The 25,647-nt window shown below is 47.8% G+C and overlaps 1 protein-coding gene across 5 annotated transcripts in view; it reads right to left on the minus strand.

Moving 5' to 3' along the window:
- The window catches only part of MORC2 (MORC family CW-type zinc finger 2), a 384,344-nt gene that overhangs the window by 39,980 nt on the left and 318,717 nt on the right, over window positions 1-25,647 (minus strand). For all 5 annotated transcript variants that reach the window (XM_075319941.1, XM_075319943.1, XM_075319945.1 and 2 more), the window contains 4 exons: window positions 24,226-24,277; window positions 20,067-20,208; window positions 12,069-12,242; window positions 10,302-10,395 (listed from right to left, as the gene is read on the minus strand). In XM_075319941.1, coding sequence (XP_075176056.1) covers window positions 10,302-10,395; window positions 12,069-12,242; window positions 20,067-20,208; window positions 24,226-24,277 — 462 coding nt within the window. The remainder of the gene's footprint in view (window positions 1-10,301; window positions 10,396-12,068; window positions 12,243-20,066; window positions 20,209-24,225; window positions 24,278-25,647) is intronic.

Raw genomic sequence — 25,647 nt, forward strand, 5'->3', positions numbered from 1 at the left:
CGCATTTTGGACCCTGCGAAAACACCAAAACGCTGCAAACACTGATCGTGGACGCGCAGCCTTACAGTATCCTATGTTAACCTTTTCATGCCAGAGCCTATTTTCAGCTATTGACTACGCCAAATTTTTCAATTCTGATCAGTGTCAATTTATGAGGTGATAACTCTGGAACGCTTACACCCAGTTTTGGTCAATATTTGTGCTTATTTATGAAAAATAATAAATATGACAAAAAATGTGAAAATTTCACAATTTTAAAACTTTTAATTTTTATGCCATTAACTCAGATTGTTATATTACACAAAATTGTTAATAAATAACGTGTGTCACATGTCCACTTTACACTAGCAGCATTTTTTAAACTTTTTTTTTTCTTATAAGGTTAGAATGGTTAAAGAGATAGCGAATAGAGATGAGCGAACCCATGGAAGTTCAGTTCAGCAGGTTCAGTTCAGTTTGGGACTTGGACTTCACCTGAACCCCAATGGGAGACACTAATTGAGCATTTCAGGTTTCTACCCACATGAAGCCAGCCATAAACAGAACACTTCCGGGGGAAGCTGTCCGGGTTTTTCCATTTAGTTTATTCATTTATTTTGATGCACGCTATAGCTGATCACGCTGTTGTTACCCCAGTGCAAGCTGTTCAAACACTGCAAGGGGTTCACACTGGGCTCACCACCGAGCGTACCAAAGTAGAGCGATGCTTACGTGAGTGGTTTGCATACGTAAAGCACCCGATCTTCGAATCCGAACTCTGATTTGATTTTTTTTGTGTAAAGTGTGTTCGGTCTGAACTCAAACTCTGATTCCTTCATATCTACTTACCAGCAATTTCTAATTTTTCAAACAAATCAATTTATTTTTAGGGACCACATCACATTTGAAGTGACTTTGAGAGGCCTATGTGACAGAAAATACCAAATGTGACACCATTGTAAAAACTGCACCTTCACACTGCTCAAAACCACATCCAAGTAGTTTGTAAACCCTTTAGATCAGACCTGGGCAAGGGGCAGCCCGCGGGCCACATCCGGCCCGCCTACTCTCTGTGACCGGCCCGCCTGGCTCAGGGCGTCCTTGCTGGCCGGTCACTGATGAGGGCAATCTGACCTCTTGTCCGGAGCTCCAGGCTCCGGGAGGCCCGTGGTCAGATTGCCCTCATCACACGCTGCGTGCCGGGTAGGAAACAGAGGACAGATCCTGCAGCTCCACACAGTCAGTGCAGGCAGCAGAACGCAGGAATCCCTCCTCTGATCCCTGTCCGGCACTTTTCTCTGTGACACACGCGCGCCCTGATATCGTCAGTACGGCGCGCGTGTGTCATTTAAAAAGTTCCCGCCCGGCAGGAGAAGAAGCTGCAGCGGCGGGGGCCGTATGGAGAGAAGCAGCGGCTCCTAGGAATACAGCGTCGGCGCAGCGTGGGCATGTAAAAGAGAAGCCGCTCAGCGGGGGGCTCGTACGGAGGTGCCTGAGGAGGGGACAATAAGAAGAGAGGTGAGTGGTTACTATTAACCTGCGGGGACAATGGGGGGCGAGTGGGGGAGGGGGTTAACTGTTGACAAATATTTGGGGTGTAGTGGTTTAGTATATGGGAATGTAGTTTTACAGGTGTGGTATATGGGGGGAGTGTAGTGATGTAGTATATAGTGGTGTAGTATAATACAGGTGTATATAGGGGTATAGTATAATACTACACCCCTATATACACCTGTATTATACTACACCCCTATATACACCTGTATTATACTACACCACTACACCCCTATATACACCTGTATTATACTACACCCCTATATACACCTGTATTATACTACACCCCTATATACACCTGTATAATACAGGTGTATATAGGGGTGTAGTGCTGTAGTATAATACAGGTGTAGTATATAGTGGTGTAGTATAATACAGGTGTAGTATATAGTGGTGTAGTATATAGTGGTGTAGTATGATACAGGTGTAGTATATAGTGGTGTAGCATAACAGGTGTATATAGGGGTGTAGTATAATACAGGTGTATATAGGGGTGTAGTGATATAGTGTATAGGGATGTATATTACAGGTGTAGTATGTGGCGGGTGTAGTGATGTAGTATACGGGGATATTGTGTGTGTGTGTGTGTGTGTGTGTGTGTGTGTGTGTGTGTGTGTATGTGTATGTGTATGTATGTATGTAATATATATATATATATATATATATACACACACACAATCCCCGTATACTACATCACTACACCCGCCACATACTACACCTGTAATATACATCCCTATACACTATATCACTACACCCCTATATACACCTGTATTATACTACACCACTACACCCCTATATACACCTGTATTATACTACACCCCTATATACACCTGTATAATACAGGTGTATATAGGGGTGTAGTGCTGTAGTATAATACAGGTGTATATATACACACACATACATACATACATACATACATACATACACACATACATACATACACACACACACATACATACATACATACATACATATTATATATATATATATATAAAATCTATATTGTAGAACCAAGTTAATTACATTAGTCCGGCCCTCTAAAACCATCCCAACTTCTGGAAGGAAAAAATGAAAATGTTACTTTTTTCAACAAAAAGAAGGGAATTTTGTTACTTACCGTAAATTCCTTTTCTTCTAGCTCCTATTGGGAGACCCAGACGATTGGGTGTATAGCACTGCCTCCGGAGGCCACACAAAGCAATTACACTAAAAAGTGTAAGGCCCCTCCCCTTCTGGCTATACACCCCCAGTGGGATCACTGGCTCACCAGTTTTAGTGCAAAAGCAAGAAGGAGGAAAGCCAATAACTGGTTTAAACAAATTCACTCCGAAGTAACGTCGGAGAACTGAAAACCATTCAACATGAACAACATGTGTACCCGAAAAACAACCAAAAATCCCGAAGGACAACAGGGCGGGTGCTGGGTCTCCCAATAGGAGCTAGAAGAAAAGGAATTTACGGTAAGTAACAAAATTCCCTTCTTCGGCGCTCCATTGGGAGACCCAGACGATTGGGACGTCCAAAAGCTGTCCCTGGGTGGGTAAAGAAATACCTCATGTTAGAGCTGCAAAGACAGCCCTCCCCTACGGGGAGGCAACTGCCGCCTGCAGGACTCTTCTACCTAGGCTGGCGTCCGCCGAAGCATAGGTATGCACCTGATAATGTTTGGTGAAAGTGTGCAGACTCGACCAGGTAGCTGCCTGGCACACCTGTTGAGCCGTAGCCTGGTGTCGTAATGCCCAGGACGCACCCACGGCTCTGGTAGAATGGGCCTTCAGCCCTGATGGAACCGGAAGCCCAGCAGAACGGTAGGCTTCAAGAATTGGTTCTTTGATCCATCGAGCCAGGGTGGCTTTGGAAGCCTGCGACCCTTTGCGCTTACCAGCGACAAGGACAAAGAGTGCATCCGAGCGGCGCAGGGGCGCCGTACGGGAAATGTAGATTCTGAGTGCTCTCACCAGATCCAACAAATGTAAATCCTTTTCATACCGATGAACTGCATGCGGATAAAAGGAAGGCAAGGAGATATCCTGATTAAGATGAAAAGAGGATACCACCTTAGGGAGAAACTCCTGAATGGGGCGCAGCACTACCTTGTCCTGGTGGAACACCAGGAAAGGAGCCTTGGATGACAGCGCCGCTAGTTCGGACACTCTCCGAAGAGACGTGACCGCTACCAGAAAGGCCACTTTCTGTGAGAGTCGAGAAAGTGACACATCCCTCAGAGGCTCGAAGGGCGGCTTCTGGAGAGCAACACCTGAGAAAGTCGTGCTAGACGCTTCTGAAAAAACACGGATAGTGCCGAGACTTGCCCTTTAAGGGAGCCGAGCGACAAGCCCTTTTCCAACCCAGATTGCAGGAAGGAAAGAAAGACAGGTAACGCGAATGGCCAGGGAGATACTCCTTGTGCAGAGCACCAGGATAAGAAAATCTTCCACGTTCTGTGGTAGATCTTAGCAGAAGTGGACTTCCTAGCCTGTCTCATGGTGGCCACGACCCCTTGGGATAATCCTGAAGACGCTAGGATCCAGGACTCAATGGCCACACAGTCAGGTTCAGGGCCGCAGAATTCCGATGGAAAAACGGCCCTTGGGACAGTAAGTCTGGACGGTCTGGTAGTGCCCACGGTTGGCCGACCGTGAGATGCCACAGATCCGGGTACCACGACCTCCTCGGCCAGTCTGGGGCGACGAGTATGACGCGGCCGCAATCGGATCCGATCTTGCGTAACACTCTGGGCAAAAGTGCCAGAGGTGGAAACACATAAGGGAGCCGGAACTGCGACCAATCTTGCACTAAGGCGTCTGCCGCCAGAGCTCTTTGATCGCGAGACCGCGCTATGAAGGTCGGGACCTCGTTGTTGTGCCGAGACGCCATTAGGTCGACGTCCGGCACCCCCCAGCGGCGGCAGATTTCCTGAAACACGTCCGGGTGAAGGGACCATTCCCCTGCGTCCATGCCCTGGCGACTGAGGAAGTCTGCTTCCCAGTTTTCTACGCCCAGGATGTGAACTGCTGATATGGTGGATGCTCTTTCCTCTACCCACATCAGAATCCGCCTGACTTCCCGGAAGGCTTGCCGACTGCGTGTCCCTCCTTGGTGGTTGATGTATGCCACCGCTGTGGAGTTGTCCGACTGAATTCGGATCTGCTTTCCTTCCAGCCACTGCTGGAAGGCTAATAGGGCAAGATACACTGCCCTGATCTCCAGAACATTGATCTGAAGGGTGGACTCCTGCCGAGTCCACGTCCCTTGAGCCCTGCGGTGGAGAAAAACTGCTCCCCACCCTGACAGACTCGCGTCTGTCGTGACCACTGCCCAGGAAGGGGGCAGGAATGATCTTCCCTGTGATAATGAGGTGGGAAGAAGCCACCATTGCAGAGAGTCCTTGGTCATCTGAGAAAGGGAGACTGTCCTGTCTAGGGAAGTTGTCTTCCCGTCCCATTGGCGGAGAATGTCCCATTGAAGTGGGCGCAGATGAAACTGCGCGAACGGGACTGCCTCCATTGCTGCCACCATCTTCCCTAGGAAGTGCATGAGGCGCCTTAAGGGGTGCGACTGACCCTGAAGGAGAGACTGCACCCCTGTCTGTAGTGACCGCTGCTTGTCCAGCGGAAGCTTCACTATCGCTGAGAGAGTATGAAACTCCATGCCAAGATACGTTAGTGATTGAGTCGGTGCCAGGTTTGACTTTGAAAAGTTGATGATCCACCCGAAAGTCTGGAGAGTCTCCAGCGCAACATTCAGGCTGTGTTGGCATGCCTCTTGAGAGGGTGCTTTGACAAGTAGATCGTCTAAGTAAGGAATCACCGAATGTCCCTGAGAATGCAAGACTGCTACCACTGCCGCCATGACCTTGGTGAAAACCCGTGGGGCTGTCGCCAGACCAAATGGCAGAGCTATGAACTGGAGATGGTCGTCTCCTATCACGAAACGTAAAAAACGTTGGTGCTCTGTAGCAATCGGCACGTGGAGATAAGCATCTTTGATGTCTATTGATGCAAGGAAATCTCCTTGAGACATTGAGGCAATGACGGAGCGGAGGGATTCCATCCGGAACCGCCTGGCGTTCACATGCTTGTTGAGCAGCTTTAGGTCCAGAACAGGACGGAACGAGCCGTCCTTTTTTGGAACCACGAAGAGATTGGCGTAAAAACCTTTTCCTTGTTCCTGCAGAGGAACAGGGATCACCACTCCTTCTGCTCTTAGTGAGCACACCGCCTGCAGAAGGGCATTTGCTCGGTCGGGATGTGGGGAGGTTCTGAAGAACCGAGGCGGAGGATGAGAACTGAATTCTATCCTGTACCCGTGAGACAAAATGTCTGCTACCCACCGGTCTTTGACCTGTGGCAGCCAAATGTCGCAAAAGCGGGAGAGCCTGCCACCGACCGAGGATGCGGAGGGATGAGGCCGAAAGTCATGAGGCAGCCGCCTTGGAAGCGGTTCCTCCGGTTGCTTTCTTGGGGCGTGAATGAGCCCGCCAGGAATCTGAGCTCCTTTGCTCCTTCTGAGTCCCTTTGGACGAGGAGAATTGGGTCTTGCTGGAGCCTCGAAAGGACCGAAACCTCGACTGCCACTTCCTCTGTTGAGGTTTGCTCGATCTGGGCTGGGGTAAGGAGGAGTCCTTACCTTTGGACTGTTTAATGATCTCAGCCAATTGCTCCCCAAACAGTCTGTCTCCAGACAGTGGCAAGCTGGTTAAACATTTCTTGGAAGCAGAATCTGCTTTCCATTCCTTTAACCACAAGGCTCTGCGCAAAACCACAGAGTTGGCAGACGCCATTGAGGTACGGCTCGTAGAGTCCAGGACAGCGTTGATAGCGTAAGTCGCAAACGCAGACATTTGCGAGGTTAGGGACGCTACTCGCGGCACTGCTGGACGTATGATAGAGTCCACCTGTGCCAGGCCAGCTGAAATAGCTTGGAGTGCCCACACGGCTGCGAATGCTGGAGCAAACGACGCGCCGATAGCTTCATAGACAGACTTTAACCAAAGGTCCATCTGTCTGTCATTGGCATCTTTAAGTGAAGCCCCATCTTCCACTGCAACTATGGATCTAGCCGCAAGCCTGGAGATTGGGGGGTCCACCTTTGGACACTGGGTCCAGCGTTTGACCACGTCAGGGGGAAAGGGATAACGTGTATCCTTAAGACGTTTGGAGAAACGCTTATCTGGATAAGCATGATGTTTCTGGACTGATTCTCTGAAGTCAGAGTGGTCCAGAAAAGTACTCAATTTACGCTTAGGATACCGGAAATGGAACTTCTCCTGCTGTGCAGCTGCCTCCTCTGCTGAAGGGGCTGGGGGAGAAATATCCAACAGTCTATTGATGGCCGCTATAAGGTCATTTACCATAGCGTCACCATCAGGGGTATCTAGATTGAGAGCGGTGTCAGGATTAGATTCCTGATCACCCACCTCTGTCTCCTCATACAGAGCCTCGTCTCGCTGAGACCCTGACCAGTGTGATGACGGCGAGGGTCTTTCCCAGCGAGCCCGCTTAGGCTGCCTGGGACTGTCATCCGAGTCAGAGTCTTCAGCCTGTGATGCCTGGGACCCCCTTGAAGTACGGATTAGTTCCAACTGAGGGGGACCGGGGAGCATAGACACAGCAGTGTCCATGGTCTGAGAAACTGGCCTGGACTGCAAGGTTTCCAGGATTTTTGTCATAGTCACAGACATCTTATCAGCAAAAACTGCAAATTCTGTCCCCGTCACCGGGGCATGGTTCACAGGCGTCTCTGCCTGGGCCACTACTACCATAGACTCTGGCTGCCGAAGTGGCACAGGGATTGAACATTGCACACAATGGGGGTCATTGGAACCTGCCGGTAGATTAGCCCCACATGCGGCACAAGCAGTGCATACCGCCTGTGCCTTGGCACCCTTGCGTTTTGCGGATGACATGTTGTTGTCTCCTCAGAGCAATGTAGGGTATAAGCCAAGAAGCGAATGTACAGTGCAATATAAATATATATGGTACAGGGAAAAAATGCACCAAAAAACACTGTGGCACTAGTGGGGCCAGCACTTATGTGCAGCTTACCGCCCGCATAAACGCGGGTGTGTGGTCGCCAGAGTCCCTTGTCTGAGTCCCCCAGAGCCTGTGTCCGTTCTCCAGCCAGACTGCATGCAGGAATGGCTGCCGGCGTCCTGTGGAGAGGGGCGGGCCCTGGGCGTGTTGAGACCAAGAGCGGGAAACTTGCGTCCCCACTGTGCCCAGTGAGAGGGCTGGAGTATGTAAATAAGACTCCAGCCCTCGGCGCTGGCTATAGAACAGCGTCTCTCCCTTTCCCTGATTGACAGGGTGGGGGCGGGAACGAAGCAGAGCTAGGCCGCAAAAGCCGGGGACTAGATTTATGAGCGCTGCCGCCGTAAAAGCGCGGGCAGCGCGAGTCCCCGGCGCACTACAAGTCCCAGCGGCGCCGCCGCTCCCGGAGCGGCCGGCGCGGTAGTTCCCAAGACATAAAATCACTCAGCTAAGCTGCAGTGACTCTAACCCGAGCGCGCAGCGCTAGTGCCCCCGGCGCACTAGCACACCCAGCAAGCCTGGAGTGTGCGTGGCCTGTCTGTGCGGGGACACAGAGTACCTGAACGTTGCAGGGCCTTGTCCCTGACTGTACTCAGCTCCTCCAGCAGGGTCTCTGGGTCTGTGGATGGAGCTCGGCCTCAGGGTTTGGGGGCCGGTAAGATCCCACTTCCACAGAGCCCCTCAGGGGGATGGGGAAGGAAAGCAGCATGTGGGCTCCAGCCTCCGTACCCGCAATGGGTACCTCAACCTTACAAACCGCAAGTGGGGTGAGAAGGGAGCATGCTGGGGGCCCCATATGGGCCCTCTTTTCTTCCATCCGATAGAGTCAGCAGCTACTGCTGACTAAACAGTGGAGCTATGCGTGGATGTCTGACCTCCTTCGCACAAAGCAGAAAACTGGTGAGCCAGTGATCCCACTGGGGGTGTATAGCCAGAAGGGGAGGGGCCTTACACTTTTTAGTGTAATTGCTTTGTGTGGCCTCCGGAGGCAGTGCTATACACCCAATCGTCTGGGTCTCCCAATGGAGCGCCGAAGAAAAGTTACTTTAGCCTCATATTTTGTATTTTCACAAAAGTAACAGGAGAAAATCCACCATATAATTTGTTGTGCAATTCCTCCCGAGTACACATATACCCCATATGTGGTGGAAATCTACTGTTCGGGTGCACGGCAGGACTCAGAAGGGAAGAAGCACTATTTGACTTTTGTAGTGTAAAACTGGCTGGAAGAAATAACAGACTCCATGTCACATTTGGACAGCCCCTGATGTGTATAAACATTGGAACCCCCACCCATAACTGACCCCATTTTGGAACTAGACCCTTTAAAAGGAACAGAAGGAGAGCCATTTTAATTTTGGAACTCAAAATCGACTGGAATCAATAGCGGACGCCATGTCATGTTTGCAAAGTCCATAAACAGTGTAAACCCCCACAATGTGTTTTATTTTTACAAGAGTAACCTAAGAAAATGGACTGTACAATTTGTTGTGCAATTTATCCTGAGTATAACAATGCCCCATATGTGGCTGAAAACTATTGTGTGGGCACATGGCAGAGCTTATAAGGTAAGGAGTTCTATTTGAATTTTACAAAGACATTTTGGCTGGAATAGATTGCGGATTCCATAATACAGCAGCAACCAGACTTTGAAAACTACACCTTTCATGGAATTGATTTAGGGGAGTGAGGATTTCTACCTCTCAAGGGATTCACAGAATTTTATAACATTGTAGAAAATCAAAAAGCATCCTCAACTTCCCAGGAGAATCATACTTATCAGATGCTGGAAGTCTGCGTGGCTCCCAGGTCCTCCTGCAATCTTCATCAGGCACTCCAAGCAGGTATGCTTCACATTGTCCTCACCCTGCTTCTGGCCCCACACTCACACACATCAGACTGCGCGCGCACGCACGTGGCGATACCGATTGCTTCCGAATGGCAGGGGAAGATGGGTAGTAGTGCAGGGGAGCCCGAGGACCTGCGGTGGAACGCATTGATGCGTTCCAATGCAGGTCCTTCATACATTGCACCACAGGTCTTCGAGCTACACTGCATTGTGTCACAGGTTCCTTTGCCGGCCAGAAGCAAATCGGTATCGCCAAATGTGGTGAGTGTGTGTACGATCTGATGTGTATCTGTGCGATCTGGTTGGTGTGTGTGTGAGATCTGATATGTGCGCGATCTGATATGTGTGGGTGTGCATTCCATTGCAGGCCCTTGATGTGTTCCGCTGCAGGTCCTCCCGTTCGGGATCTGGTGAGTCTTCTTTCTTTTCTCTTTTGTGGGTGTCTGCTTTCTTTAATGAAGTGTCCTGCAATATTCTTTAACTTTTTTAGCTGCATGGACACTTCATTATTCAACCACGACTAGGGCTTATTGTTAAGCCTCACGTCGAAATTGCTGAAAATTCTTGCTGTTGTTTATTTTTGGAAAAACACGGTAATATAATATATTATAGATGCAGTCAACACAACAGATCCTGCTAGTTAATGTGTATATTAAAAAAAACAAAAAAACAAAACACGAACAGTGTAATTCAAGAAAAGAATATGTATGACTTTTATAAAGCAAATATGAAGATGTAGAATTATCCAAACTCAGTTACTTATGGAGCTTGCTAGCAGGCTACAGAAAAAGAGGTATGAAAACAAACATGACGTAAATTAGAAGAAAAATACAAAAAACTGTTTTGCATTTTGGTCAATTCATTTTTTTTTTTTTTTAAACACTCACCAGTGGAAATGCTATAAGATCCTCAGCATTCATTGTACTTAGTTCACTCTTGGTTATAGGAAAATTGGGTGGTAAAAAATACCGTAAGCAATTTCTGAAATAAAAAATACATTACATCATATTGCATGAAAGTCTAATAATCCACTTTTAACAATTTCATAAAACTCTACCTCTGGACCTTTTTTTCCGACTGAAGGAGTCTGTCACTCCCAAAATTGAAATGAAATTATTTAGATTTTCTTATAAAAGTGATTTAGTCCCTATAAAAATTATACTAATACTGTGGATTTTAATGAATTTGTTGTAGTGAAATCTAGTTTTATTAAATATCTGAATTAGCGGTCCTCGGAACACCCTTGGTGTGGCCAAGTGCTCGGTGAAGTGTTCCGCCCCCTTAATGGACATCCTCTACCCCTCCTCTTGTGATGATTGACAGCGCTCACTTTGGAGTGCTGACTAAACCAAATCCCCAGCCCTGCAAATACTGACACTGCAGAAACTAAGAGCAGACACAGTGTCAATGTATGCAGGGGTCAAATTGTCAACCACAGTGTCTAGTGGCTGATTGCTGCACACAGAATCACATCAGATAGCAGACGATTCTGACAGGACATGGAGATGAGAACACGCACAATTTCATTGTATGAGCACTCGGACTGCCATCTCCTGTGTGAAACAAAGGCACAGTGTTGTGTGATCCTGTGTGTAGTGAGCAGCCATTGTACACACAGGGGTGCGATAGGGTGCAGAAACTAACATGTTCCTCGGCCTCTTGCATGTCAATAGTCAGTGTGTGCGTGTTATCTTCTGTCAGCAGTGGCTGTTTGCTACACAAAGTAGAGGTAGATGAGAACTTAGCTGCTATAGACACACCGAGTCTACCCCTGCATGTCTGTATATGCAGGGCTGGAGGTTTACATCAGCCAGCACTCTAAGTGAGTGGTGTCGATCGTGAGGGGACAAGCAAAGGATCGTAATTGAGGTGCTTGACCGCTTGGCCAAGTATCCATCGGAGACCCCTTATTTACATACGTAATGACATTTTTTTCTATGCGTTCTGGTAAAATTTTTAGAGGAGCAAATTCTCTTATGTCTATATAGCTCAATTTCCATTTTAGGGTGACAGACTCCCTTTTAAAGGGTCTCGGTCAGCACAGAACGCATGCACTTGTGCATCATGGTGGGGCCAAACACTTAACCCCTTAGAGACGCAGCAAATCTTAGTTTTTGCGTATTTGGCTTTTTCTCCCCTTCTTCCCAGAGCCATAACTTTTTTATTTTACTGTCAACATAGACATATGAGGGTTTTTCTTTACGGAACGAGATGTTCTATTGAATGACAGCATTCATTTTACCAGAGTGTACTGAAAAATGGAGAAAAAAAATTCCAAATGGTGACGTTATTTCTATCATTATTGCTCCTGTTTGCATTCATTTTTTTGGGAGAAGAAAGATACGATATAAGAATTTAGTAGTTCCACCTGCTGTTCCACCTTTTTGATTGTTTATCTTTTTTCATTCTGCAGAATTCCAATGGACTCCTTCAATTTTCTTTTGTTTTTTTACATACTGCCAAAATATCTTTACCTTTCTCTTGGCCCGTTTTGCAAGTCTCAATTTGTGTTTGGCCTTAGCTCATTTGACACTTGTGGTCACCTAAATGAAATTAATGCCACGATTGCTAAATAGCAAGGTGTTTCTGGTACATAAATCCGATGCGGTTTACTCACTGAACTTAGACTATAAATTAAGGAGATAATTGCCTACCGGAGAACTTGAGTTAGTTGTTCCACAGGAGCAAGGCAGGCACTTGGCTCTGTAGTGTCTGGCTCTATTCGAGTGTTATCAGAGGTTGAAGGCTCAGGCGGCGGTGTATCAGGTCTTTCTTGTTCAGGTGATGGAGGCCTCATGAGTCTCACCTCATCACTATCTTTCTCCACCCTAAAATAATAGATTCATATTTAAAGTGCTAAACTGACAATACTGAAAATGTGACCAAAAGTAAAAAATATCTAAATTACACTGATAAATACTTGATAAAAGGATTGGAAGAGCACCCATACCTTTACCACTTATACTCTGCGGACAAGATAGCATCCAACTTCTTGTCTACTTCTAGTAAACATGCGAGTGATGATGCAGCAAACATTTTCTAAAGAAGATCACAGCCTAAAGGTACCGTCACACTAAGCGACGCTCCAGCGATCCCACCAGCAACCTGACCTGGCAGGGATCGCTGGAGCGTCGCTACACGAGTTGCTGGTGAGCTGTCAAACAGGCAGATCTCACCAGCAACCAGTGACCAGCCCCCAGCCAGCAGCGACGCGTGGAAGCGATGCTGCGCTTGGTAACTAAGGTAAATATCGGGTAACCAACCCGATATTTACCTTGGTTACTAGCGCACACCACTTAGCGCTGGCTCCCTGCACTCCTAGCTAGAGTACACATCAGGTTAATTACCCGATGTGTAGTCTGGCTATGTGTGCAGGGAGCAGGGAACCGGCACTGACAGCGTGAGAGCGGCGGACGCTGGCAACGAAGGTAAATATCGGGTAACCAAGGAAAGGGCTTCTTGGTTACCCCATATTTACCTTGGTTACCAGCGTCCGCAGAATGCCGGCTCCCTGCACATTCAGTTGTTGCTGTCTCGCTGTCACACACAGCGATGTGTGCTTCACAGCGGGAGAGCAACAACTAAAAAATGGTCTAGGACATTCAGCAATAACCGGCGACCTCACAGCAGGGGCCAGGTTGTTGCTGGATGTCACACACAGCAACATCGCTAGCAACATCGCTGTTGCGTCACAAAAGTCGTGCCTCAGCAGCGATGTTGCTAGCGATGTTGCTTAGTGAGACGTGGCCTTAAGGGTAAGGGCTCACTCTCACTTGCGCATAAAAAATACAAGTGCAATGCGAAAGAAAAAAAAATTGCACTGCATTCAGATCAATGTTATTCAATGAGTCAGCCCAATTACAGCTGAGGAGAAACTCACAGATAAGCAGCAGAGTTAAAAAAATAATAAAGAAATTGCAGCATGTTGCATATGGCTATGAATATTGGATGACACTCACCAATGCAAGTCTACGGGAGTGAGGGGGAAAAAAAAAACAAAAAACGGACGGCTCAGAGACCATCCGTAAGCCACATTTTTATACAGATACATTACTATTCTGTAGCACGTCTGTGCACTGTATATGGAAACCATATCAGGCAACAACTGTACATAGCCCTATAAATGATTGTAGAATAATAGCTGCAGAGAAAAAAAAAAAAACGCATTGCAGGCGAGGAAGAGAAAAAAAAAAAAAAAAAATCACTTCCACTTTTCTGGATGAGAATGGGCCGATTTTTTTCTATTTCTTTTATTCTATGCAAGTGGGAGCGAGCCCTAAGGCTACATCTTTAGTTTTCTTTTTCTGCAGCCAAAACCTGCTTCTCATGGCAGTGAGAATGCTGCATTCAAAAAGCCGGCAGTGATGATTACGTGTGCTTTGTCTACAGCACATATTAAAGTTAAAGTTAAATGTTATTCACCAAAAACGCTTAAAAAAAAAAAAAGAAGAATTTTCTTGCGTTGTTAGCATTTTTCATTTTCTTATTCTTCTATGGGTGATATAAACCAAAACACTGCAGTTCTAAAACTCAATTAGGGGAGGAAAAGATAAAAAAAAAAAAAGAGAATTTTGTTTACTTACCGTAAATTCTTTTTCTTATAGTTCCGTATTGGGAGACCCAGACATTGGGTGTATAGCTTCTGCCTCCGGAGGACACACAAAATACTACACTAAAAAGTGTAGCTCCTCCCTCTGAGCATATACACCCCCTGGATAACCAAATCTAGCCAGTTTAGTGCAAAAGCTGAAGGAGAATAGCCACCCACAAGTAGAGATAGAGCAAGAACCGGAACAACCGGAGCCTCTGTCTACAACAACAGCCGGTGATAAAACGCGGAACAAGAACTGCCAACAGGCAACAGGGAGGGTGCTGGGTCTCCCAATACGGAACTATAAGAAAAAGAATTTACGGTAAGTAAACAAAATTCTCTTTTTCTTTATCGTTCCTATGGGAGACCCAGACATTGGGACGTCTCAAAGCAGTCCATGGGTGGGAATAAACAGAAAACTGGGAAGTAGGCGGAACCTAACTTCACAAATGGGCGACAGTCGCCTGAAGGATGCGTCTGCCCAAGCTCGCATCTGCCGAAGCATGAGCCAGCACTTGGTAGTGCTTTGAAAAGGTATGCAGACTAGTCCAAGTGGCAGCCTGACAGACCTGCTGAGCCGTAGCCTGGTGCCTGAAAGCCCAAGAGGCACCGACAGCTCTGGTCGAGTGTGCCTTGATCCCCGGCGGGGGAGGCACCTGAGTACACTGGTAGGCATCGGAAATGGCCGACCTAATCCAACGAGCTAAGGTCGGCTTAGAAGCCGAGAGGCCCTTACGCCGACCTGTGGTTAGCACAAAAAGAGAGGTGCACCGCCTAAGAACAGCGGTGCGAGACACATAGATCCGGAGCGCCCGCACCAGATCCAGAGTATGCAACGCTTTTTCAAAGCGATGAACAGGAGCCGGACAAAAGGAAGGCAGGGAAATGTCCTGGTTAAGGTGGAAAGGAGAAACCACCTTAGGGAGAAAGTCCGGAGTCGGACGGAGAACCACCTTGTCTTGATGAAAAAAACAAAAAAGGTGACTCTGAAGAGAGCGCAGCCAAATCAGAGACTCTCCTGAGGGAAGTTATGGCCACTAGAAAGACCACTTTCTGTGAAAGACGAGACAAAGAAACCTCCCTAAGAGGCTCAAAGGGGGGTTTCTGCAAGGCCGTGAGGACCAAATTGAGATCCCAGGGATCCAAGGGCCGCCGGTAAGGCGGAATGATGAGACTCGCCCTGCATGAAGGTGCGCACCTGAGCCAGCCGGGCGATACGCCGCTGGAACAACACTGACAGAGCCGAGACTTGTCCCTTGAGGGAATTGAGGGATAGTCCTAGCTGCAGACCGGACTGTAGAAAGGACAGGAGGGTCGGCAAGGAAAAAGGCCAAGGAGCATGGCCGGAAGAGCGACACCAGGACAGGAAAATTCTCCAGGTCCTGTGATAGATTTTGGCCGAGGAAGACTTCCGAGCCCGAGTCATAGTGGAGATGACTTCAGGAGGAATACAAGAAGTCGTCAAGATCCAGGACTCAAGAGCAACGCCGTCAATATGAGAGCCGCAGAATTCTGGCGGAAAAACGGACCTTGTGAGAGAAGGTCTGGACGGTCCGGGAGATGCCACGGCACCTCTACGGACAGATGGAGCAGGTCTTGGTACCAAGCTCGCCTGGGCCAGTCCGGAGCAATGAGGATGACCAGACGGCCCTCCATTCTGATCTTGCGCAGGACTCTGGGCAAGAGAGCTAGAGGGGGAAACACGTAGGACAGACGAAACTGGGACCAATCTTGAACCAGACCGTCCGCTGCAAAGGCCTGAGGATCGTGGGAGCGAGCCACGTAAACCGGAACCTTGTTGTTGTGCCGGGATGCCATTAGATCCACTTCCGGAGTGCCCCACTTGCGGCAGATTGACCGAAACACTGCCGGATGCAGGGACCACTCGCCACTGTCCACGGTTTGACGGCTGAGATAATCTGCTTCCCAGTTTTCCACGCCTGGGATGTGGACTGCGGATATGGTGGACTTGGAGTCCTCCGTCCACTGAAGGATGCGTTGAACCTCCAACATTGCCAGGCGGCTGCGTGTCCCGCCTTGGTGATTGATGTAGGCAACCGCTGTTGCGTTGTCTGACTGGACTCGGATGTGCTTGCCCGCCAACAGGTGGTGAAAGCCTAAGACAGCTAGAAGCACAGCTCTGGTTTCCAGCACATTGATCGAGAGGGCTGATTCGGACGGAGTCCAAGTGCCCTGAGCTCTGTGGTGGAGATATACCGCTCCCCAGCCGGATAGACTGGCATCCGTGGTGAGAATCACCCAGGACGGGGCCAGGAAGGAGCGCCCCTGGGACAGGGAGAGGGGCCGAAGCCACCACTGAAGGGAGCCCCTGGTCTGTGGCGACAGAGCCACTAACCTGTGCAAGGAGGAAGTCCGCTTGTCCCAACAGCGGAGAATGTCCAGCTGCAGAGGACGCAGATGGAACTGGGCAAAGGGAACCGCCTCCATTGACGCCACCATCTGACCCAGCACCTGCATTAGGTGCCTGATGGAATGACGGCGGGGCCTCAGCAAAGAGCGCACCGCCAGATGGAGGGACTGCTGTTTGACTAAGGGCAGCTTCACAAGTGCCGGCAGAGTCTCGAATTGCATCCCTAGGTACGTGAGCTTCTGGGTCGGAGTCAGAGTGGATTTGGGCAGATTGACAAGCCACCCGAATTGGACTAGAGTGGCGAGAGTGAGCGAGACACTCCGCTGACAGTCTGCGCTGGATGAAGCCTTGACTAGAAGGTTGTCCAGGTAAGGAATCACTGCCAACCCCTGGAGGTGCAGAACCGCAACCACTGCTGTCATGACCTTGGTGAATACTCGAGGGGCCGTGGCTAACCCGAAGGGGAGAGCCACGAATTGGAAATGTTCATCTCCAATTGCAAAACATAGCCAACGCTGGTGTGAAACTGCAATTGGCACATGCAGATGGGCATCTCTGATGTCGATGGATGCCAGGAAATCTCCTTGGGTCATTGAGGCAATGACTGATCGCAGAGACTCCATGCGAAAATGCCGCACGTGAACATGCTTGTTGAGAAGCTTGAGATCCAGGATGGGCCGGAAGGAACCGTCCTTTTTGGGGACTAGGAAGAGGTTTGAGTAGAAACCTCTGAACCGTTCCCGGGCGGGAACCGGTACAATTACTCCGTTGGCCTGCAAGGATGCCACGGCCTGAGAGAAGGCGGTGGCCTTGGCGCAGGGGGGAGTTGACAGAAAAAATCTGTTTGGCGGGCTGGAAGAGAATTCTATCCTGTAGCCGTGGGAGATGATATCCCGCACCCACTGATCGGAGACGTGTTGAAACCACACGTCGCCAAAGTGGGAGAGCCTGCCACCGACCAAGGACGTTGCTGGCGCGGCCAGATAGTCAAGAGGAGGCTGCCTTAGTGGCAGCAGCTCCTGCGGTCTTCTGAGGACGCGGCTTCGTGCGCCAGTTGGGTTTTTGGTCCTTGGCTGAGTTAGAGGACGAGGCCGAGGGCTTAGAGGATGACCAGTTGGAGGAACGAAAGGAGCGAAACCTCGACTGGTTCCTACCCTGGGCAGGTTTCCTGGTTTAAGTTTGTGGCATGGAAGTACTCTTCCCGCCAGTAGCTTCCTTAATAATTTCATCCAGTTGTTCGCCGAATAGCCTGGATCCAGCAAAAGGGAGCCCAGCAAGGTACTTCTTTGAAGAAGCATCTGCCTTCCATTCTCGAAGCCACAAGATCCTGCGGATAGCGAGGGAATTACCGAAGCCACCACAGTGCGGTGAGAAGCCTCCAGCATGGCAGACATGGCATAGGATGAAAAAGCTGAAGCTTGGGAAGTTAAGGCAACCATTTCGGGCATAGATTCCCTGGTGAGGGAATGCATCTCCGCTAGAGAAGCAGAGATGGCTTTGAGAGCCCACACTGCTGCAAAAGATGGGGAGAACGAGGCCCCTGCCGCCTCATATACAGATTTGGCCAGAAGGTCAACCTGGCGGTCAGTGGAATCTTTAAGAGAGGTGCCATCAGCCACTGACACAACGGTCCGGGCTGATAGCCTAGACACCGGAGGGTCTACCTTTGGTGAATGAGCCCACTCCTTGACCACCTCAGGTGGAAAGGGAAAACGGTCATCAGAACCACGCTTTTGGAAGAGTTTGTCAGGACAGGCCCTAGACTTGGTCACAGTGGCCTGAAAACTGGAGTGGTTAAAGAACACACTCCTTGTCCTCTTAGGCAAGGTAAACTGGTGCTTTTCTGCCAGAGAGTGTTGCTCCTCTGATACTGGCGGATTGAGGTCCAGTACAGAATTAATGGACGCAATCAAATCACTAACATCTGAGTCACTTTCGGACAGATCAATGGGGCACATGGAGGTAGCCTCCGAGCCCCCAGTAACGGCATCCTCCTCGTCCTGCGAGTCAGCTCTTGAATCAGAGCCGCGGGACGAGGAAAGAGAGGGAGCCCTGCGTCTCCTCTTAGGAGGACGGGGTCTGGGACCAGATGAAGAATCCTCTGTGAGCTCCGACTGAGAGAGCCCTAGCAGCAGAGGCGCCCTGAGAAGGGGGCGGATGCATGTTCAGCAAAGTCCGGGACAGCTGTCCCATGGAGTCGGCAAAAGACTGGGAGATTGACCTAGAGAAGGATTCTACCCAAGTCGGGGGTTCAGCCACCGGAGCCGGAGCAGCCGGAGGGACCACTGTGGGTGCGATTCCAGGCTGAGGCATTGTCAGGTTAGAGCAGGCATCACAATGTGGATATGTGCTCGGTTCAGGCAGCACGAGCTTACATGCAGTGCATATTGAGTACAGCCTTGCTCCTCGTGTGAGACATGCTGCTGAAGTGGGGGCTCTGAGCCAGAATGACCCCCAGAGAGTATATAAGCAGGTCCACAACCGGAGGTTGTGGCTTACCAGACCGTTTGTGTGCCCTCCAGATCCCACAGCCCGGACCCTCAGACAGATTAGCAGGGATGCTGCAGCCAGCGCCGATCGCTGAGAGAACGCTGATAAAATGGTGCCGGAGCGAGGAGAGGGGGCGTGACCTACTCTGAGAGCGGGATCTGGAGGGCCAAGGAGATTTACAGGGGAGGGGACATTTACTCAGAGAGGAGTGTCCCTCCCCTGTGCCGAACGGCCGCTGGGCGGAGCCGCACTGTCCCTCTGCATGATTGACATGCAAGGGCAGTGAAATCGAAACTAGGCCTCAGGCGAAGCCGGGGCCTAAATTTAAGCGATGCGGCCGGCGCGCAGGCCCCATCGGCACGGTTCTCAGGTGACAACCAGAGAACCGGCCGGAAATGTCAGAACAGTTACACAGCACACTCTCCCCAACAATAAAGTACAAGGGACCCCCCGAATATAAACGTCTCAGATACTTAGCTTGTGAGACGCAGGGTTTCAAGTCCCTGGGGATGAGTGCTCCGTCCAGCAGGATCCTGAAGGGCTGCGGATGGAGACCGGCCTCCTGCAAAGCAGGGAGAACCGTGCTGGCTCCCACTTCAAGCCAGAGCCCGAGGGATGGTGAAGGAGCGCGGCATGTAAGGCTCCAGCCCTGGAATCAACCTTAACAACACCGCCGACACAGTGGGGTGAGAAGGGACATGCCGGGAGTCCAGGCTTGGACCCGCTTTTCTTCAAAAACTTTCCAAAATGAAAAATCAGATGAGAATGCATGTGTGGATGTATGCCTCCTGAACACAAAGCAATGAACTGGCTAGATTTGGTTATCCAGGGGGTGTATATGCTCAGAGGGAGGAGCTACACTTTTTAGTGTAGTACTTTGTGTGTCCTCCGGAGGCAGAAGTTATACACCCAATGTCTGTGTCTCCCATAGGAACGATAAAGAAAAAAAGCATGTACATGAGATTTTTGAAATCTCAGCCTTTGCTGGCACTGTTAATTTGCACAAAAAGGGGGTGGGGGAGAGGCTGCAAAAACGATGCATGTGAACAAACTAATCCTTCATAAATCCTTTCAAAGTTTTCTATTTAATACATTTGGTTTACAAGTGAAATTAATCAGATTTCATACATTTATATCATTCTGGTTAATATATACACTCATAATATATTATATACTGAAATAATTTACAGGAAGCAGTACCATCGATCACGTGGAGTTTTATCTGTTGGCACATAATCAAACTTGACTTTCCAGCGCACACCATGTTTCCCAACTTCTACACCAGTGACCCGTCCTGTGAACCATTCCTTGTTCACGCGCACTTCTACATTCAAGCCTTTATCTACAGGAAAATATAATGTGTTTTAGTTACAACGTAACAAGGATAAGTGCAGTTTTATTATGTCTACTGGTAGATTAAAGAAAAAAAATACTGTATACTTCAGGCAATTTTTTTTCTTCTTTTTATAGAGGAATGTGGTTCATACCCGCTCTCATATTTTTAAATGTTAAACCCTTTATTTATGGGAGGATGTGTCGTGTGATCTCCAATCTTAATACCGATCCTCCACATATTTTCCTGTATAGACAAGAGATCAGTCTTGGACTTCCCGTGAACTACAGGATTACATTATCAAATCCTCTCCTAGTGGCTCTCAGACACGTTTCCGGCTCCACCAAGTTCTGTCTTTGTTCTACCCATGTGTAAAATGATGAAGAAAAAAATAATTTCTGCTCTAAGGGACAGGAACCCAGTAACTCACAAGAAGAATGACTTCAATAATTAGTTTGAATTAGTTGTAAACTACTTCGCACTCACAGTTCGTATAGACCATTACTGTAAGTCTGTGTGCAGAATCTCCAGTGAATTTTTATGAGATACGGCCTTACACTGCTCTCCCTGTCTCTGGTTTGTAAGGATTAGCAGGGAGAAACCTTCAAACAGGAGACGGAAGGCGACAGGCTGAAGCTGATGGTGCATCATATACCATACAATGAGAGTATGCAGTTTGAGTTAGAGGATAAGGGTTGTACGTCCTAGTTCCAGCACTTTCTGCTCTTTAACAGGACTTTAATAAGCTTAATGAGTTTATGCAAAGACAAAAAGCACAATGGAAAATTTAGGCTGCAGATGCATCTACATCAGGTGAATTGCATCAGGGAGGTAAAATTTCCTAAGATGGCACACAATTCATCTCTGGCACAATGATTGTGAACAAAAAAAAAAAAAAAACAATAGACAACATTTGTTTTGAAATGGCATTTGTCATTTACTTTCACAGTGTGCAAAATTATTAGACAATTGAGTATTCTGACCATATCACTTTTATCATATTTTCCATCTCGAAGATGAATGCTTATTGGTTTGAAGCAAATCAGGCGATGATGATGTGACCTAAGAATACCAATACTCTTCATCAAGGCGTGCAGAATTATTAAAGGGAACCATCCAGCAGGATTTTTGTATACAGTAAATATTTTTGGGTTGGGGAACAAATTATCTGTGTTTCAATTATTTTTTATGGGAAAATTCGCTTTGATATAAGAGTAACTTGGTTTAAGAGCACCCTTCGGAACCACTTATGCTCGTAATCCAAGGTTCCACTGTATTAAGTAAAGTCAGTGCTATACTGGCCCCTAGGATGCTGAATGTAAGTATACCTATTGGATGTTTTATTTCAGAAATACGTATAAGCAAAGTTCCAGCAATGCACTGCTATTTGATTGACAGGTGCAACGGGGGAGGGAATATGTGGGTCGGGTCTTGCTATCTATTTCCGCTCCTGCCTGCCCCTCCTCCTCCTGTTGTGTCTTGCACGTTAATTCCGGCACAGGCAGACAGACCGTATGCTACTCTCAGATTACACAACTAAAACCGGTTGATCGATTTCCTTTAAATGCCACAGATTTGAGAGGAATCAAATGTGAAGTGACAAGGAACCCATTATCCTCCAGGGCTGTCATATTCCTGACCTGTAACCTTCCTGGAGTGCCGAAAAAAGTACAAGGTGTTCAATGCTCAGAGACATGGCCAAGGAAAAGTGTACATACATTAAAACATTAAGACTGGTCAAAGAAAAATCTGAAGACAGATTTTTCAAAGGTTTTATGGACTAATGAGATGAGAGTGACTCTTGACAGAACAGATGGATGGGTCTTAGGCTAAGTTCACATTTCCGCTAAAATCTATCAGTCACAATCCGCTGCTCTTGTAAACAACGGAATCCGTTTAGCGGATTCCGCTGCTCCCATAGACTTGTATGAGCAGCGGATTGTGACTGATGATGCTGCGTTGCACCCTCCGCCCGACTGATCAGTCGTGGAACGACTGACCGCCGGGCGGGGGGAACGCAGCATGTAACTTTTTTGAGCAGCGAGATCCGTCGGATTTCGCTGCGCATGCTCTCTGGCTCCCTGCACATGTCACCAGCTTTGGTTGGTTACCCGATATTTACCCTGGTTACGGTGCAAGAAGCCAGCGCTAAGCGGTGTAGGCCCGTAACCAAGGTAAATATCGGGTAACCAAGGTAAACATCGGGTGCTTTGCTGTTACCCGATATTTAGGCTGGTTACGTGTGCAGGGAGGCCGACACTTCCCCGCTCGGCCCCGCCCCCTCCCGCACTCCGCACATGTACACACACACACACACACCTGTCCCCAGCCATGCAGACAAGCACTGCCACTGACACCCTCGTCTGGCCCCGCCCCCCGCTCGGCTCCGCCCCCTCCCGCACTTTGCATGTGCACACACACACACATACATACATACATACATGCACATACACACACTCACTCACACATACACTCACCTGTCCCCAGCCATGCAGACCGCAGCACTTCCACTGACATCCTCAGCGCCTGGCCCCGCCCCCCGCTCGGCTCCGCCCCCTCCCGCATTCAGCATGTGTGTACACACACACACACACACACACACACACACACACACACTCTCACACACACACTCACCTGTCCTGCAGTCCCTGCGGCACTGACGTCCTCAGTGCCACGGCCCCGCTCGGCTCCCCTCCCCCCTGAACTCCGCCCCCCGCACACAACGGAATCTGACAAAGAATTCTGTTCTTTGTCATCCGTTGTACAGCGTTGTACAGCGCATCAGTCACATGCGTCAAGCGACGCATGTGACTGATACAAAACAACGGAAATGTGAACTTAGCCTTAGATGTCTCGTTGAGTGGTGGTTGGATTCAGCCTTCCTTACCTAGGCTACTGTATGTCTTGGAGCACTCAACACCTTGCACTTCAGGGCACTGTAGGGAGGATGAGGTTCTGGAGAACTGGAGGATAACGGGATCCTAGTCGCGTCAAGTTTGATTCTTCAAAAATCTTTGGCAGTTAATGGTTCTGAGATCATGCCACAATATCATTGCAATTTAAAACAGTACTGCATCCCTTTAAAAGACTTTGAAAAGTTAAAAATTGTTAAAATTTTTTGGGGGGGCCATTTTGCCTGAAGAAAACAAGCTGCCTAATAATGCTGCACATCTTGATAAAGGGTGGTGTTATCCTTAGGCTACATCCTCCCCATTACAGAAATACACATCACCTGATATGCCTAATCCAATAAGCATTTAAGTTTACAGTGGAACTTTGGTTTACGTGAACAATCCGTGCTGGCAGTGTGCTTGTAAACCAAGTTACTCGTCTAGCAAAGCAAAATTTCCCATAGGAAATAATGGAAGCTCAGACAATTAGTTCCACAACTTGTTCAATGTCCCATCCTGGTCCCCTATTGTGCCATTCCACACATGCACAAACACACACACGCTTACTATGCTCACCTTATCTTCCGTTCACTCGCCGGCCTCCTGATGCTTGTAGTCCACCGGTACAGGATGTGTATCGGGTAACCATCGGGACCAATGCCGGAGCTTCAGCTGCCAGCACGCTGATGTCAAAAGGCATGAGCCGCTTGCCTCCATCGTCGTATGGTTACCCGCTACACATCCTGTGCCGGCGAACTACAAGAACAAGGAGGCCGGCGAGGGAACGGAAGGTAAGGTGAGCATACTATGTGTGTGTTTGTGGGGACTGCAAGAGCGGGTCAGAGTGCGGTGAAAGTACGGAACCAGAAGTGTGTGCAGTGAGTATTTGCTCGTACAGCAAAGCTTGTTCGTAAAACAGACTTACAAATTTACAGCAAGCTTTGCTCGTATAGTGAAATACTCGTACACCGACGTTCCACTGTACTGAGCCTGCAGTTCGAAAATTTGCATACAAATGATGATATGGTCAAAATACTCCCTTGCCTAATACAGTGTATTTTTACTAAATAAATTGATAAAAAAAAAAAAGGAATGATAACTCTCTAAACCCTACATTTATGATCAGATCAGTTACCTTTTTGGGCTGCTTTAGCAGATATATTGTCATCTGCCTCTTGACTGTCCTGCTGCAAAGACACATTTGAGTCATGATGAGAGTTAGAATGTACATGTGGATCCTGCTCAAAAAAATTGAACATTTGATGCAGATATCAGCATATATAAATATTATGCATTTTTCATACAAAGGCTTGTATAATTTATTTTTTCCCAATTTCAATGCATATTACAACTAGATTCTGAAATATTTGCATTTAAAGTCCCAAATTAAGCCTGTTGGTTATTACCCTTCACATGTTAAATAATTAGGCTTTAAGTTACATCAGAAGAGAGCACTGACAAATTTTCCCATTCCAGTTTCAAATTGAAAGAGGACCCACGAGCAGCGACAAAGGAATGAAGACTTTTCTAAAAATACATGTCATTAACAAATTAGATTACAGGTTTTCTTTCAGTTCACCAGATTCAGCTCAAAAGCTGGTGACATTTTCTATTCTAGGAGGTACAAACTATGAAAGGAGAGTGGCAAAGAAGATGTGGCAGATTTTGGGCTATTTAACCATTTTGTCAACTTGCTGACCCATAGATTACTTTGGGAAAATCAATTTCTCATTTTTCATAAAAATTAACTAAAGAAGAATCACAAACTTGGCAAATTACTGTAATTCACCATTGCATCCCAATGGGAAGTTGATCAGCAAAAAAAGGCAAAAATTTACATCTTTGCAAACCAGGAACTTAAACTTAACTTTATTCATTATATTATACAGTATATATCAGCAATGTACTACGATATCCATGATTTGACTACTTGCTGTTTCTACACCCACCGTACATCAATTCATCACTCATAACTAAACTCAGCATGAAGTAAAGCACAAGCACCAATATCTCATATGCTTACATGCTGCAAACTCCCAGTATTCCACCCAGAGGGTTTTTTCCCAGCTAGTGCCGGGGTCACACTGGCATATGATGATTCTCGAATGACACTCGGCTCAAGCTCTGCTGCAAGCGCCGTTTACCATGTTCAGATTCTCTCACACCTGCTCTGCCTCATTGACTAATATTGGTCAGAGTGCAATGCGAGATTTTCTCGCAATGCACAGGACCAATTTATACACTAATGTGAGCGAGCCCTAAGAAACAAAAGTCTTAACTGTAGAGACCAGTCTTCTGACCCTCTTAAGAAAGGCTGAATTATGATCACTAAATTATACAGAGATTTTATTTCATTTTTCCTCATAACCTCTTACATTTCTCTGCATACCCTGTATGTATTTTGAGGCAACAGTGTATACGTTTCTGGTTTATTGCCCAGTGCTCTTTATTTGATTCAGGGCTATGTGCATTATTTCTATATATACTGCATATGTAATTTTCTTTGTCATTACATAGACCCCTTCTCCTTGCCTGAACCTGGTTCTGTTGTATTATA

Source organism: Anomaloglossus baeobatrachus, chromosome 1, assembly GCF_048569485.1.
Source record: "Anomaloglossus baeobatrachus isolate aAnoBae1 chromosome 1, aAnoBae1.hap1, whole genome shotgun sequence".
Taxonomy (NCBI): Eukaryota; Metazoa; Chordata; class Amphibia; order Anura; family Aromobatidae; genus Anomaloglossus; species Anomaloglossus baeobatrachus.